We start from the raw sequence: 16,083 nt of genomic DNA, 5'->3' as shown, positions 1-16,083 counted from the left end.
ATGTGATGGAAGGGAATGGCTAAATTGCATACACAGGAAAGTGATGGGAGTAGGTAAATTGCAAATCCAGGAAGCGGGATTTTCCGGTGATGGAAGGAAATAGGTAAATTGCAAATCCAGGAAACTGGATTTCATGTGATGGAAGGGATGAGTAAATTGCAAATCCAAATCCTGGATTTTTTGTGATGGAAGGGAATGGGTAAATTGCAAATCCATGAAGCTGGGCTTTATGTGATGGAAGGGAATGGGTAAATTGCAAATCCAGGAAACTGGATTTTTTGTGATGGAAGGAAATGGTTAAATTGCAAATCCAGGAAAGTGATGGGAGTAGGTAAATTGCAAATCCAGGAAGCTGGACTAACAGTGCTGGAAGGGAATAAGTAGATTGCAAATCCAGGAAAGTGATGGGAGTAGGTAAACTGCAAATCCAGGAAGCTGGGCTAACGGTGCTGGAAGGGAATAAGTAGATTGCAAATCCAGGAAACTTGATTTTTTTGTGATGGAAGGGAATTGGTAAATTGCAAATCCAGAAAAGTGATGGGAGTAGGTAAATTGCAAATCCAGGAAACTGGGTTTTATGTGACGGAAGGGAATGGGTAAATTGCAAGTACTGGAAAGTGATGGGAGTCAGTGAATTGCAAATCCAGGAAACTGGATTTTAGGTGATGGAATGAAATGCTTAAATTGAAAATCCAGGAAAATTGGATTTTATGTGATGGAAGGAAACCGTAAGTTGCAAATCCAAGAAGCTGGACGTAACGTGATGGAAGGAAATGGCTAAATTGGAGACACAGCAAAGTGATGGGAGTTGTTGAATTGCAAATCCAGGAAAGTGATTAGAGGAGGTAGATTGCAAATCCAGGAAACTGGATTTCATGTGATGGAAGGGAATGGGTAAATTGCAAATTCAAAACCTGGATTTTTGTGATGGAAGGGAATGGGTAAATTGCAAATCTAGGAAGCTGGACTTCATGTGATGGAAGGGAATGGGTAAATTGCAAACACAGGGAAATGATGGGAGTCGGAGAATTGCAAATCCAGGAAACCGGATTTTAGGTGATGGAAGGCAATGCTTAAATTGCAAATCTAGGAAAATTGGATTTTATGTCATGGAATGGGTAAATTGCAAATCCAGGAAGCTGGACATAATGTCATGGAAGGACATGGCTAAATTGCAAACACAGGAAAGTGATGGGAGTTGCAAATTTTATGTGATTGCTTAAATTGCAAGTCCAGGAAACTTGATATAATGTGATGGAAGGGAATAGATGAATTGGGAACAGCGGTGGCTAGATTTTGTCTGATGGAAAAATTCATTGTCTCAGGTACATGGAAGGGTGCAACCTTCAAAATCTGAGTCCAGAAAAAAAAAACAATGGTGTTCTAGCATAGTTGTTATTATTGTTGTTATTCTGTCGTGCGCTGGGCCTGTAATAGCTGTACTTTTCTATAGGACGTATACTTTAAGCCCAGCGGGAAGCTACGGGCTCCTCAAAGAGAGGTTCTCAGGGATTTTTCTGAAGTGATGGTCTTTAGAGTCTTTAATGATACAAAAAAGTCTTTATTATGGAACAAACAACAAATCTTCAATGGTTCAAACAACACTTCAAGGCTGTCTTAGTCTAGTCCTCAATGGGCTGGTCCCTAACTTTAATTAACTGTACTTTCTCTGTAGGAAAAACCCTTTTTAACCTCTCCCAGGCTGTTTACTATCTATGCCTCATCGGTGTGGGTCCTACTACCGATTCCAAATGCGTCTGGGTATCAAGTAGACCTACCAGCTGAGGCTTGAAGATATTTCAGCTGGAGTTCGATGGATCTGTAGTGCTGTCCTCCCTCAGAGAATTCTTTGAGAACTTCAGGGCTGTTTCCCCTCTCTTTGCTGTGAGGCTGAGAGGCTGTGAGCTCTCAGCCAGAGCCTTGGGACCTTTCCCCTGGAATTTCTGTTTCTCTGGATGTTCCTTTTCCCTGGATGCTCTTTTTCCCTGAATAGTCTTGAGAAAAGAAGCTTTTCTACGGGACGAGCTGGTCTACGTCCTATAGTCTAGCTTCCTTGTGTGAGACTGACCAAAAAATGGCTCCTTTCCCTCCCAGAGCCCTGAACAAGGGGAGGAACCAAAGCTTAATTATGATGGACAGGAGGCCTGTCCTATAACTGCAAACAGATAACAGAAAGAAAATAAAATTGGAGCTCCTGGTACAGCTGTACCAGCACAGTTGTTGTTATTATTATATTTATATCTTGCTTTTTCTCTCCACAAGGAGGCTTTAAGGTGTGCAGGAGAGACTGCTGTTACCATAAGGGATGCTCAATCTCTAGAACTTGTTTATGTCACAGTACAGAACTCAATGTAGTCTATGTATGCCATTTCCCCCTTGTTATGGAATCCTGGGAGTTATAGTTTTACAAGGTCTGTAATCTTCTCTGCCAAGGAGTGCTTATGCCTCACTGCTACTATGCCCAGGATTTGATAGCATTGATCAGTGGCAGTAAAAGTAGTGCTCAACTGCTCAGATATAACACTGTAGATGCAATGTATTGTCGAAGGCTTTCATGGCCGGAATCACTGGGTTGTAGGTTTTTTCGGGCTATATGGCCATGTTCTAGAGACATTCTCTCCTGACATTTTGCTTGCATCTATGGCAAGCATCCTCAGAGGTAGTGAGGTCCTAGATGCAGGCGAAATGTCAGGAGAGAATGCCTCTAGAACATGGCCATATAGCCCGGAAAAACCTACAACAACCCAATGTGGATGCACCCTTAGACAAAAGTGAACTAATGCAACCTCTCTTTGTCTTGTTTGTTCTTCCTCGTTCATAACTTTTGCAACATCTCTGATATGGCTTGGCCTCATGTGTCCTGGTTTTCATCTGTTGGGACTGTTCAGTTCAGTTCGAAATGAAATCCATGGGTGGATGAATCATTCATCCATCCTTGATTGAATCATTGATGAGAAAGTTGACCTAGTTTCCCTCCTGAAACAAGAGTCGCAAAACTGGAAGGAAGTATATCTCCCATCCATTGCCTGGCTAGTTACTGCAGCATCAATTATGCAATAGCTGTCCACATTTGGCATGGACAAACTTCAGCTCTTCGAGTGTTTTGGACTTCCAACTCCCACAAATCCTAATAGCCAGTAGGAGTGGCAGACTCTCAGCTTCATGTGAATTGTACAAACATTTTATGCTCATCTGGCTGGCAAAGGAAATCACCTATCTTTCCATGTACACAATGAGTCTGACAATTACCGGGCTTGGGAAATAGCCAGAGGGATTTGCCCAACCTTTTCCATTTCCAGAATATTATCTGAATTATCTGATTATTTGAGGGTCATAGAGGGTAGGCTGTTAGGAACTGTGGGTGTTGAAGTCTAAAACACCTGGAGGGCCAAAGTTTGCCCATGCCAGAACCCCATAAAAGTGAAAACATGATTTTAAAAAATACCCCCCTTTTTACAAATTGTCTCTATGGTCAACTTGTACTAGAAGGTCTTAAGAGCATCCATGCCCTGAAACACAAATACAGAGATCTATCACACCCCTATTCCACTCTAACTCCCATGGCAACAACATTCTAGGGAATCCTAGGATTTGCAGCATAGGAAGAGACATTTAGAATTCACAGCCAGAGAGCTTTTAGGAATCACTTAATTACAAAGACCAGAATTCCACTAAATGTTGCCATAGCAGCTAAAGTGAACTAATAGTATTATAACTATGAAGTGCAATGGGGCTGTCAGGTTGGTGTGAGTGCTATACAAAATGCATGCCAATTATAGCAAAATCTCAGAGGATGTTTACTTCTTGGGAGGAGAGCAATGACCAATTTTGATAAAAATAGTGAAGAGTGGGAACATCACGCTATACCACAGTTATAGCAAATGGGTCCCACCTTTAACTTGTGTGGCTCCATCCTGTGGACCGATCTTGATAAAATAGTGAAGAGTAGAGACATCGCACTGGCAACGAAGATCCACATAGTTAAAGCAATGGTATTTCCTGTAGTAACCTATGGATGCGAGAGCTGGATCATAAGGAAGGCTGAAGAGAGACGCTTTTGAAGAGTGGTGTTGGAGGAAAATTCTGAGAGTGCCTTGGACCACGAGAAGATCATACCAGTCCATACTCCAGGAAATAATGCCCAGCTGCTCTTACTTACTTATTTAAGCAATTCCTCATTGTCCGAGTAGGATAGTCTTCCAAGATCAGTGTACTGGTGGGTCCGCAGGTGACTGTGGAGCCCTATTCTTGATTGGCATGTTCTCCTGCAGTGAGGGCATTGGTTTCCAGGTGGAAGGCGGTCCCGGTCGAGGTTGGCCTGACATGCCTTCCTCTTGGCACATTTCTCTCTTTCGTCCTCCATTCCTGCCTCTTCAAATTCTACAGCACTGCTGGTCACAGCTGACCGCCAACTGGAGCACTCAAGGGCCAGGGCTTCCCAGTTCTGTGTCTATGCCAGAGTTTTTAAGGTTGGCTTTGAGCCCATCTTTAAATCTCTTTTCCTGCCCACCAACATTCCGTTTTCCTTTCTTGAGTTCAGAGAGCAACTGCTTTGGGAGACGGTGATTGGGTATCTGGACAACGTGGTCCAACAAAGTTGATGGCGGAGGACCATCGCTTCAATGCTGGTGGTCTTTGCTTCTCCCAGCACGCTGATATTTGTCCGCTTTTCTTCCCAAGAGATTTGCAGGATTTTCCGGAGGCAGCGCTGATGGAATCGTTCCAGGAATTGCATGTGACGTCTGTAGACAGTCCATGTCTCGCAGGCATATAGCAGGGTTGGAAGGACAATGGCTTTATAAACAAGCACCTTGGTATCCCTACGGATGTCCTGATCCTCAAACACTCTCTGCTTCATTTGGAAAAATGCTGCACTTGCAGGATGTTTTTTGGAGGCAACACTGATGGAATCATTCCAGGAATTGCATGTGACATCTGTAGACAGTCCATGTCTCGCAGGCGTATAGCAAGGTTGGGGGGACAATAGCCTTATAAACAAGCACCTTGGTATCCCTACGGATGTCCCGGTCCTCAAACACTCTCTGCTTCAATGTATTGTTGAAGGCTTTCATGGACGGAATCACTGTGTTGTTGTAGGGTTTTTTTCGGGCTATATGGCCATGTTCTAGAGGCATTCTCTCCTGACGTTTCGCCTGCATCTATGGCAAGCATCCTCAGAGGTAGTGAGGTCTCTGCTTCATTCGGAAAAAAACTGCACTCGCAGAGCTCCCAGCTGCTCACTGGAGGGAAGGATATTAGAGGCAAAGATGAAGTATGGGTTGTTGTAGGTTTTTCCGGGCTATATGGCCATGTTCTGGAGGCAATTTTTCTCCTGACGTTTCGCCTGCATCTATGGCAAGCATCCTCAGAGGTAATGACCTCATTACCTCTGAGGATGCTTGCCATAGATGCAGGCGAAACGTCAGGAGAAAAATTGCCTCCAGAACATGGCCATATAGCCCGGAAAAACCTACAACAACCCATGGATTCCGGCCATGAAAGCCTTCGACAATACAAAGATGAAGTACTTTGGCCACATAATGAGAAGATAGAAAAGCTTGGGTAAGATAATGATGCTGGGGAAAATGGAAGGAAAAAGGAAGAGGGGCCGACCAAGGGCAAGATGGATGGATGGTATCCTTGAAATGACTGGCTTCACATTGAAGGAGCTGGGGGTGGCCACGGCCGACAGGGAGCTCTGGCCTGGGCTGGTCCAGGAGGTCATGAAGAGTCGGGAAACCACCGAAAGAATAAACAACAACAAAATAGCAAAATTATTTCACGGGGTCAAAATCTCAAAAGATGCCAGAAAAACCATCTTTAATAACAGACAATATTTTATTGAACAATTCTATATACAATACAAAAGGGGTTTAAAATGAAACACTACTGTCAATTTATTGCAGTTTGATGGCTCAGTTTTCTTTTTTAAATTCGTACTCATAGAAAATGCAAAATAATTTAACATTCAAGAAGGAAGCACAAATCTCCTTGCTTGCTGAACCTAGAAGAATAGCATTATACATATTAAACTCGAGCGTCCCAGAATGCAAGACACTGCCTTGAATCAAAGGTGTTCCTACAGTACAAAATAAATTAAAAAAAACAACAACACCCCTTCCGGGTGTTTCATCTGCGCTTGTTATACAGGATCCAAACTATACAAGTTCTATCGTGTGTTAGGTGAATATGGCTATGCCAAAGTACCAGTGACCTTTCCCACAAATCACCATGGTCAGTTGGTGATTTCAAAAACCACGTTGCCGAGGCAGGTAATACCCACAGAGCATTACTATAGGTTTGCAAGACCTTTATGATTTTACATATATATATACATGGTAACAGATCTGGCAATGTCCTTTTGAGAAGGCTTTCAATCTCTACAAAGATTAGAAAATATGGCCAGCATTTTGGACTAGTGCAGAATTGATTAAATAATATCTCAGGAACACTAAAGAAGAAAACTTTGAAAATTGCAAGCATGGTTAGTCCCAGAATAAAGAGAGAGGCTTCAAATAGTAGCTTTTCTGTACCTTAGTTATGAGACATTGAACAAAAAGAAAGCCATGTATGGTACGACACTTCTATCTTCCGAGGATCCAGAAGACCTCCTGTGGATACCTGAAACTGTGGATAGTAGGAATTCATTTATTTTGACTGCATTTGGGATGGAGGCATACCACAGAATAGGAGCCAAGGACCTACAGAGTCTGCCAACCTTTCTAGGAGGAAATGTTATTTTAGAGCATGAGGAAGTGAAAAATGGATATGGAGTTCATGGATGAGGCCATGTACTATCTGTGATGAGCTCCCAGTGGTGCAATGGGTTAAACCCTTGTGCCAGCAGGACTGAAGACCAAGAGGTCAGAGGTTCGAATCTGGAGAGAGCGTGGATGAGCTCCCTCTGTCAGCTCCAGCTCCCCATGCAAGGACACGAGAGAAGCCTCCCACAAGGATGGTAAAACATCAAAAACATCTGGGCACCCCCTGGGCAATGTCCTTGCAGATGGCCAATTCTTTCACACCAGAAGCAACTTGCAGTTTCTCAAGTCGCTCCTGACACGTAAAAAAATCTGTATGCTTGTCCACAATGTTCTGCCTCATGTACAGAGGAGGAATCGTTTAAAGCTACTGACAATGCAGTTGCTGTTGCCTGTTTTGGTCAAAAAATATTTAGACACTTTTGCGCCTTCTATTTTTTATCAGTTTTATACTTATTTATACAATGCTTTTCATACGAAATGTTTTTTCTGTTTGTTTGTTTTGTTCTGTTAGAAATGTTAATACAATGGTCTTGTTGCCCCTGACATGATAAATAAATACGAAATGAATAAACAACATATCTGGAAGTCACCATCTTGGAAAGGCTGGGATCAAACAACATTTATGACAAGTTGCTCCTGACATGGAAAAAAACCCATCTGTAAAGATTGCAGAAATTGCTCCTGTTACTACTACATATCATTGGAGTTTTAGCTTTCTTTGTATTCTCATGTTCCCTGATAGGCTACTCATACTTTTCTGTTTTGCATCAATGCTTCCTTTGTCTTACACACACACATATTGTATTTCCTCGTTATTCATACTCTGGCATTCTAGGTTTGTCGGCAAAGGACAAACATGACTATTTGGCTAAGTAGGATATTAAAATCTACTGGAGAAGGGGAAATTATATTTCTTTGCATTTTATGTATTTTATTTTCTGGTTATTGTTATGTTTTTGTATTGTAAGGTATGTACTGCACTGATGGGCTTGGCCTCATGTAAGCCGCACCAAGTCCCTTGAGGGAGATGGAGCGGGGTATAAATAAATTATTATTATTATTATTATTATTAGTAGTAGTAGTAGTAGTGGTTCAACTGACAAAGTATTCTGGCTCCTACCAGTCTGGTTGGCATGCAGGAGTTAAATCCAATAGTTTTCTCCTCCATGCCATCCCAAGAATGTTCCTGTTACTACTACATGTTTGCAAGGCTGGAAAACAAGATGCAGTACTAAGCAACTATTCTGTCTTTTAGGAATTGGTACTTAAACAGGAAACACCAATGGCCACGAGTTCCTCAAAAGCACCTTCTTGTTCTCTTCCAGCATGTGAATTGTCCTAACAGCTGCTGCCATGTGACCGAGTAAAATGCAGAATGGGAAATGCAGAAGATGCTTGAAGAGCTCCACTGCAGAGGGAACAGCCACAGCTGGACCATTCTGTAAACACCAAAGGAATTTTGCAAACTTTCGGTTACCTTAAACTCAGACTTCATATTTGGATCAAAAGTGTGGTCCCATCTACACTGAACATTTAATGCACTTCGAAGCTAGCTTCAAACTATGGTGTCCATGCAACAAATCCATACAAAAGCACGCAAAAGAAATTGGCACCAGAGCTTTATGGTTTGTGTAACTGGTTCCAGAGTTTCTTTCCTATCTAACCATCTGTGCAGCAAAACTATTTTCTTCAGTACCACTTTGAAATGGCATTAGTCAGTGTAGATGGGAGGGCTTTGTGTATTCTAGTAACAGGAACACATTTAAACCTAATAATGCTTAGTTGTGACAGTGATTGCATCTCAGCGACTGTGCTCTAGTACTGGGAGCTGCGGTGGTGCAATGGGTTAAACCTTTGAGCCAGCTGAACTGCTGACCTGAAGGTTGGCGGTTCAAATCTGCAAGACAGGATGAGCTCCCATCTGTCAGCTCCAGCTTCCCATGCAGGGGTAGGAGAAAAGCTTCCCACAGGCTGGTGAAACATCTTTTTTTAAAAAAAATCGTGTCAGTCCTATTATCTTTTTCATCTGGGCGTCCTCTAAGCAACGTCGCTGCAGATGGTCACTTCTCTCACACCAGAAGCGACTTGAAGTTTCTCAAGTTGCTCCTGACATGAAAAAAAAAAACTAGGAATAAGCTTCTTTTACCTCAGTAGGGCTTACTTTTGAGCAGGAATTGATAACGCTGACACGATTTTTTTAAAAGGTTGGAACAAATGCAGGCTATGGAATATCTATAGATCCAGGGACCACTTTTGGAGGTCTTAGGGGTGTCCCAAGGTGTCAAAAATGGCAAAATAAAATCTTTACAATTATCTTTTTTTTCTCTCTCTTGGAGGAGAAAAAGAGTGCACAGAGCATGATGGCATTACTAGGAACCACGGGAAAGTTTGCACGGTATGTGGGGTGATAGTGGTGGTGAGCCATTTTAGGGTTATTTTGAAATAAGAAGCAGGAAGGGACTTCCAGACCTGTTTTTTTAAAAGCCTTTCTGTTAATGGCCCAATGGGGATCCAAATGCACAGCAAAAATGTCCCATTAGCCTTCGAACATAGGAAGCTGCCTTGTGCCAAGTCAGACCCTTGATCCATCTAGGGAAGTATTGACAACTCAGTAATATCTACCAAGGGTTTCATGCCAGATTTTCTAGCCCTTCCTCAAACTCCCTGATGCATCTACATCCAATTTCTAGCAAGACTGAGCCCTATTTAGCCTCCAAAATCAGATGAGACCAGGTGTGTTCAGAGCAGTACCATAGACCACACGTTTACACCGGTACGCTTGCAATTTGCAATGGAAAAGAAAGCCAAACACTAAAGCCAAACACATCTGTCAGGGGTGATTTGAATGCAATACTCCTGCTTCTTGGCAGGGGGTTGGACTGGATGGCCCATGAGGTCTCTTCCAACTCTTTGATTCTATGATTCTAATGGTGTTGCCATTAACATAAGTATTCTAAGCACTTGGAGCCCCTGGTGTCGCAGTGGGTTAAACCCTTGTGCTGGCAGGATTGCTGACTGACAGGTTTGAATCTGAGGAGAGCTGGTTGAGCTCCCTCTGTCAGCTCCAGCTCCCCATGCAGGGACATGAGAGAAACCTCCCACAAGGATGATAAAACATCAAAACATCAGGGCATTCCCTAGGCAACGTCCTTGCAGACGGCCAATTCTCTCACACCAGAAGGAAGAATTTTGCTCAGTAATATCTACCAAGGGTTTCGTGCCAGATTATTTTCTAGCCCTTCTTCAAACTCCCTGATGCAAATACATTCAATTTCTAGTGAGATTGTGCCCTGTATTTGATTTTGAATCAGTTCTGTGTTTGAAATCCTGGGATTCCCAGGTTTTCAAACACAGAACTGATTCAAAATCAAATGCAGCTCAAGCAATGAAATGTAAGTAAAAAGGGAGCTAAAAACCAAAAGGAGTTTGAGAATATCTGAATGTGAATACAGTACTGAAAATTGAGGACATACTTTTGACAGAAGCCAAAATTGAATTTATTATATAGGACACTGTACATTTTAATGGACTAATTGTTATTCTCATTAGATTTTTCACTAAAAGGGTCGTGATATCAAATAGATTCGAATACGTCACAGTTAATGACTGAGATTTGGTAATGAATTCCATTTTATTATAAAAAAAGAATTTTATTTAAAGTTTTTGCTTATAGTACATGGGTACAAATATACAGAAATGACTATTTTCCCCCTCTATTGACACCAGTGGAAAAAAGCTGAGAACTCAAGTACCATCTTTGTGCAAATTCTGTTCTGTAAAAATGCTTTTCTTGTTACTTTCGCGCTGAATGTTCATATTTTAGCCTAGTAAAGACTGAGCATGACCTCAAATGTGCAGGGTTATTACAAGCATAACTTGGTGTTAGAGACACTAAAATTGCCCTCGAAGAAGTTAAAAGCATTGCTTTGATGTAGGACAGTTTGCTTGTTCAAAAATGATCCATGGAAATAAAGACAGTAATCATACACTCAGTGGTGCAACGACTTAAACCAATTTGCTGGCAGAACTGCTGTCCAAAAGGTCAGCAGTTTGAATCTAGGAAGCAGGGTGAGCTCCCATCTGTCAGCTCCAGCTTCTCATGAGGGGACATGAGAGAAGCCTCCCACAGGATGGTAACACATCCAAACATCCCCTAGGCAACGTCTTTGCAGACAGCCAATTCTCTCACACCAGAAGAGACTTGCAGTTTCTCAAGTGGCTCCGGTGGCGCAGTGGGTTAAACCCTTGTGCCGGCAGGACTGAAGACCCGTCAGGTCGGAGGTTCGAATCTGGGGAGAGGCGGATGAGCTCCCTCTATCAGCTCTAGCTCCTCATGCGGGGACATGAGAGAAGCCTCCCACAAGGATGATAAAAACATCAAAATCATCCGGGCGTCCCCTGGGCAACGTCCTTGCAGACGGCCAATTCTCTCACACCAGAAGTGACTTGCAGTTTCTCAAGTCACTCCTGACACGACCAAAAAAAAAAAAGTGGCTCCTGACAAAAAACAAGCCTAGGAATAAGCTCCATTTAACTCAGTAGGGGTTGCTTTTCAGTAGAAATGGATAAGAAATAGCCAAAACTGTATTAATACTTTACAGACCACCACCATTCAAGCTCAGAAATTTAAAAAAATCTTCCCAAGTGAATCCAAACCAGTGCAATACGAAAAGAAATGAACACAACCAAGAATTCATAATCTGTCATCTTTCACAACAACGAAAACGCTTGTAATTGTTTCTTCTCCACTATATAGAAAGTCTATATAGAATATGTAAAGAAGAATCAACTCCCAAGTTTAAAGGGCAAGGAGGTTAAAGCTTGACCCCTCAAGGCACGGCGCGAGTTAAGTCTTTAAAGGCAGTTTGCAAAAGGAATTCATATCCTGGAATCTGTTTTGCCACTGAGGTTTGTGAACCAATGCATTTTGTAAAAATCTTTGGAGCGTAAAAGCCAAGTGTTTGATTATTACGAAACGTCAGTGCTATCTTCTCAAAGGGATGCAATATGCGTATAAGGCCCTTTCTCTCTTTGCAGAGCATGGAGCTTGGAGTTTTTTGTCCAATTCTGGGCACCACAATTCAAGAGAGATATTAACAAGCTGGAATGTATCCAGAGGAGGGCGACTGAAATGATCAAGGGTCTGGAGAACAAGCCCTATGAGGAGCGGCTTAAAGAGCTGGGCATGTATAGCCTGAATAAGAAACGGCTGAGAGGAGATATGATAGCCATGTATAAATATGTGAGAGGAAGCCACAGGGAGGAGGGAGCAAACTTGCTTTCTGCTTCCTTGGAGACTAGGACGCGAAACAATGGCTTCAAACTACAAGAGAGGAGATTCCATCTGAACATGAGGAAGAACTTCCTGACTGTGAGAGCCGTTCAGCAGTGGAACTCTCTGCCCCGGAGTGTGGTAGAAGCTCCTTCTTTGGAAGGTTTTAAACAGAGGCTGGATGGCCATCTGTCAGGGGTGCTTTGAATGCAATATTCCTGCTTCTTGGCAGAATGGGGTTGGACTGGATGGTCCATGAGGTCTCTTCCAACTCTTTGATTCTATGATTCTATGAGAGAGAAGCCACATAAAATCACGACTTTATAAATGCCACAGAATAAATGGCATTGAAAGTAACATGCTATAGTATGGTACCAGAAGAAGATTGGTGCATATGACCAACTGTGAGAGCCGTTCAGTAGTGGAACTCTCTGCCCCTGAGTGTGATGGAGGCTCCTTCTTTGGAAGCTTTTAAACAGAGGCTGGATGGCCATCTGTCAGGAGTGATTTGAATGCAATTTTCCTGCTTCTTGGCAGAATGGGGTTGGACTGGATGGCCCATGAGGTCTCTTCCAACACTTTGATTCTATGATTCTATGACCAACAAAAAAGGGTATATAAGTCTTGTGGGTTCTTTTGGTTTTATTCTAACATATTCAGTCCAGATATTGTAGTTCAGCCCATGGTGGTGCCTGATATTACTGTTAAAGGGGATTCTGGGGCTGAGATTTTAAGTCCTGAAACTGAGCAGTCTGTGTCTCCAACTAGACAAGGCCGGATTCCAGAGGATGCAGCAGAGCCGATCTCTAAGGAATGGAGTTCAGAGGCTGAAACTCCAGGTGCTGAGAATAAGGTAAAGGTTTCCCCTTGACATTAAGTCTAGTTATGTCCAACTCCGGTGCTCATCTCCATTTCTAAGCCAAAGAGCTGCCATTGTCCGTAGACACCTCCAAGGTCATGTTGCCAGCATGACTGAATGGAGTGACATTACCTTCCGCAGAAGCGGTACCTATTGATCTACTCAAACTTGCATGTTTTCAAATTACTAGGTTGGCAGAAGCTGGAGCTAACAGCAGGGGCTCACCCCGCTCTCCAGATTCGATCCGCCAATCTTTCAGTCAAGTTCAGTAGCTCAGTGGTTTAACCCACTGCACAACCGGGGGGGGGGGCATATAATAATTATTATATATTATTATATATCATAGTAATAAAACTTTATCACTAAATATTCTGGACCCATAGTCTATTGAACCAATTCTGTATTGATAAATTCTCAATTTTCCATACTTTGACTGTTTCCACCTTTGCAGCACATATATAAAGGTAAAGGTTTTCTCCTGACATTAAGTCAAGTCCAGTTTATATCTGGGGGTTGGTGCTCATCTCCATTTCTAAGTCGAAGAGCCGGCATTATCTGTAGACATCTCCAAGATCCTGTGGCCAGCATAACTGCATGCAGCACCGTTACCTTCCCAAAGAAGCAGTACCTATTGATCTACTCAAACTTGCATGTTTTCAAACTGCTAGATTGGCAGAAGCTGGGGCTAACAGACGAAGCTCACCCTGCTTCCTAGATTCGAACCACCGAACTTTTGATCAGCAAGTTCAGCAACTCAGCGGTTTAACCCACTGCGCCGAGAATAATGAGCTACAAGATAATGGTAACTTCTGAGGATGCTTGCCAAACGGTGAAACATCAGGAAAGAATGCTTCTAGAACATGGCCATGTAGCCCGAAAAACCTACAACAACCCAGTGATTCCAGCCACGAAAGCCTTCACAATACACTAATGGTAATGAGTTTGTTGATAGGAGACCTAGTTTTAGTAGACTTAGGGCTGATCAACAAAGAATACGAAGGTCACAGCGCTTATTAGAAAAGAGGCCCCTATCTGAATCTCATATGGAAAGACATGATTTTTTGGGTATATTAGAAAGACTGGGAGTTTTACCCAGCAGTCTGGTCAACGTTGATGTTTGAGATTACAAGTCAAGCCTGCTAAGGGATTTCTGCTTCCATGTTTCCTGTTGTTCATATTCCATGCTTTCAAGTTTCAAAGGTTGTTCCTGAATCTCATGTTTTGGATTAATTCTGCTTTTGTATTCCTGTTTTTTTGATGCTACTCTTGTATCTTGAATTTTGTAGACTATTTACCTTTAGACTTCGTTTTTTTTATACTACTTTTGCTGAATATATATATATATATATATATATTCTTCAAGAAACTGCTTTGCTGATTTTACCTGGACTGGAGTGTTGTGTTAAGCACAGAGGTGTTCCCAGCTCTGGAGTACAACACCTGGAGACTATATTTAAAAGGCTATCAGCCATATCAATTGATAAGAATTAAAAATTATATGCTTCAAATCAGTTTTGAAGCATATAAGCATTTACTGTTAATTTTTCAACTTTAGTAGGTAAAGTTTTTCCCCTGAAATTAAATGTAAGTTGTGTCTGACTCTGCGGGTTGATGCTCATCTCTATTTCTAAGCCAAAGAGCCGGCGTTGTCTGTAGACACCTCCAAGGTCATGTGGTCAGCATGACTGCATGGAGTGCCATTACCTTCCCACAGAAGCGGTACCTACTGATCTACTCATACTTGCATGTTTTCAAACTGCTAAGTTGGCAGAAGTTGGGGCTAACAGCGGGAGCTCACCCTACTTCCTAGATTCGAACCACTGAACTTTTGATCAGCAAGTTCAGCAACTCAGCGGTCTCCACCCTTTGCAGCACATATGTAAAGGTAAAGGTTTTCTCCTGACATTAAGTCAAGACCAGTTTATATCTGGGGGTTGGTGCTCATCTCCATTTCTAAGTCGAAGAGCCGGCATTGTCCATAGCCACCTCCAAGGTCATGTGGCTGGCATGACTGCATGGAGTGCCATTACCTTCCCACCAGAGTGGTACCTATTGATCTACTCACATATGCATGTTTTCGAACTGCTAGGTTGGCAGAAGCTGGGGCTAACAGTGGGAGCTCACCTCGCTCCCCAGATTCAAACTGCCAATCTTTCAGTCAACAAGTTCAGCAGCTCAGTGGTTTAACCCGCTGCGCTACCAGGGGCTTTTTTCCAGCTTTAAACTACCATAAATATTCTGTGCGAAGGGTTTTTCTAAATGTTCTCTGTGTATCAGGATTAAAAATAAATAAATATGGTGCATGTGAATGCCAATCGTTGTCTGAACGTAGCTTAATTATTTCTGTTTGGAAATACCAGATTGAGACATGCTTCCATCCCTATCACATGCCTTAACATCCAGTTCTGACTTTGTTACATTCAGCTGTTCCATCTCCAAAGGACAAGATACGACAACAAAGCACAGATAAGCAACCTCTGCAAAGAGAACCTAATTCACCCAATGTTTAAGGCCGTTATAAATGACTCCTATTGTTTGCGCCTTCTTCTGCACCTGCACAGCCGGAAAAGGACACCTACCACTGGCATTTCTCTGTAGGAAAATAATTACCACTCAGCATGAGAATGATTCAGTACTGCTCCTGCGCTCTGAATTTATTCCAGTGGGATTTCGTGGCTTCTAGGTAACTGGTACTTTGGGGGGTTTTAACACAGTTTTTCTGGATTCAAATTCTCCACAGTTCCTACTGGCATTGAATTCTGACCCAAGTGTGCTTTGACCTGAGCAAGGTCATCATTTTCTTTAGTAATTTCGGAATTCTTTAAAATTAAGGCCAACGAGGGAAAAGCAAACTGATGCAGAATATTGTAGTGTTCCATCACAGCACTCCTCAAACTGAGAAGACGTCTCACAACATTTGATCAGGCACCTGCAACAACAGATGGGGTTGGTTAGTATTCTGGATGCCCGTTCTGTCCTGGAATGGAGATACTTAACAATTCTGAAACATTGAAATACTGTAGATACTCAAATATAAGCCGAGCTGAATATAATTGCATATACTCGAGTATAAGCCTACTTTTTCAGACCTTTTTTTAGGCTGGCTTATACTCTTTTTTTGTTTTTGTTTTGTTAAAACTGTTTATTTTGATTATGGTACATAACAGAAAAGCAAACCATGGCAAATC

At 42.3% G+C, this 16,083-nt stretch overlaps 1 protein-coding gene across 1 annotated transcript in view; it reads right to left on the bottom strand.

Annotated features, from left to right (window-relative positions):
* Positions 1–15,103: 15,103 nt before the first annotated feature.
* The window catches only part of ZNF654 (zinc finger protein 654), a 39,548-nt gene continuing 38,568 nt past the window's right edge, over positions 15,104–16,083 (bottom strand). Inside the window, exon 9 of the mRNA XM_060776426.2 lies at positions 15,104–15,824. Within this exon, the coding sequence (XP_060632409.2) occupies positions 15,817–15,824 (8 nt within the window). The 3' untranslated portion in view covers positions 15,104–15,816. The remainder of the gene's footprint in view (positions 15,825–16,083) is intronic.

This window comes from Anolis sagrei, chromosome 5, assembly GCF_037176765.1.
Source record: "Anolis sagrei isolate rAnoSag1 chromosome 5, rAnoSag1.mat, whole genome shotgun sequence".
Taxonomy (NCBI): Eukaryota; Metazoa; Chordata; class Lepidosauria; order Squamata; family Dactyloidae; genus Anolis; species Anolis sagrei.
Note: the sequence above shows the minus strand (reverse complement) of the source record. Positions and strands in the feature narration are given on the sequence as shown.